The sequence below is a fragment of the Frankliniella occidentalis genome, unplaced genomic scaffold (genome assembly GCF_000697945.3).
Source record: "Frankliniella occidentalis isolate FOCC.00 unplaced genomic scaffold, Focc_3.1 Scaffold59, whole genome shotgun sequence".
NCBI classification, from domain to species: domain Eukaryota; kingdom Metazoa; phylum Arthropoda; class Insecta; order Thysanoptera; family Thripidae; genus Frankliniella; species Frankliniella occidentalis.
In genome coordinates, this window is record NW_026267189.1 from 1,312,796 (window position 1) to 1,313,982 (window position 1,187).

The 1,187-nt window shown below is 44.5% G+C and overlaps 1 protein-coding gene across 1 annotated transcript in view; it reads right to left on the reverse strand.

The window, feature by feature from the left end:
- The window catches only part of LOC113216755 (epithelial discoidin domain-containing receptor 1-like), a 186,908-nt gene that overhangs the window by 20,293 nt on the left and 165,428 nt on the right, over positions 1-1,187 (reverse strand). Inside the window, exon 4 of the mRNA XM_052267795.1 lies at positions 867-1,014. Coding sequence (XP_052123755.1) covers positions 867-1,014 — 148 coding nt within the window. The remainder of the gene's footprint in view (positions 1-866; positions 1,015-1,187) is intronic.

Here is a 1,187-nt window from a genome sequence, read left to right on the forward strand (position 1 = left end):
ACGCATAATGGATTTGGAGGCGACAATAGTGAAATACGGCAAAATGTCCGAATTTAGGGCGCAAGTCCGAATTTAGGAACAATGACTGTACGTCAAATGGGTTCCGCTCATCCGAACGGCGCGCGCTGCGTATAAGTTTGGTCCGGGACGACGACGACTGCTTGCTGCTGGCAGAAATGTGCGGTACGTGTGTGTCTGCTCCTACATTGTATGAAAGTCTTGCTGTGCGCTTTAACTAATGTTTTACCAAAATAAACATCTGGTTGTAAACCACGAGTAATGTGTATAGTGCAGGCAGGCTTCAAAAAATCGAAATAAAGAAAAAATACCTACGGTTGAGAACATTTTTCTTAGCATTTTTCGACTGCACTGGTAAAACAAAGGTAGGATATCCTACCTTTAAAAGGCACTAAAGCTCCAAAGGCATTACAGTTTATGTTTTTTTTTTTCGAAATATTTAGTTCCTATGGAATAAAATTGGATTCTAAAACCTATTTTCGTAATCTACGCAGAACTCCGCGTCGAACGAGCCTACATGTGATGGGGTTCTGTTCAAAAATGGCATTAATTGATAGAATTTTTTGTACTTTTTGACTTGCTTTTAATTTGATGACTACTCAACAGAACCCTATCACATGAAGACTCGCTGGACGCGATTTTTTTCGAGGCATGCGACAATGTATCCCAAAATGTGATTGGTTTGCTCACTCAGAAAATATTTGGGAAAATCTGAAAATACACACTTATTTAGCACCCCACAAACGGGTTTAGCACCCCTGGAAAGTTAAGATATCGCACCTTTGTTTTTCCAGTGTGACTACAACAAAGCGCCGAAATCTTTCGAGAACATTTTCTTGTGTACTTACGGTCCCAGAGGCAGCCATAGAGCTCGACGCGCATGCAGACGGTGCGCGGGTGCTCCGAGTGCGGGATGAAGCGCACCTTGGTGGCCACGAAGGGCATGGCCAGGTCCTGGCGCGCCACGATGTACGTGTTGGTGTTCCCCGGCAGCACCTGTAGACACACCACACACGCACAATTGTAATGGGCATAGGAGAAAAAATAATCACAAAACAGTTTATTTTTGTCAGACCCCCCCCCCCCCTTCTCTCCCTCTCTGTATGTGTGTGTATCTGAATGCTTGTTGGCAGCACCGGCACCAAGTTTCCGATAATGACGGCAGACTT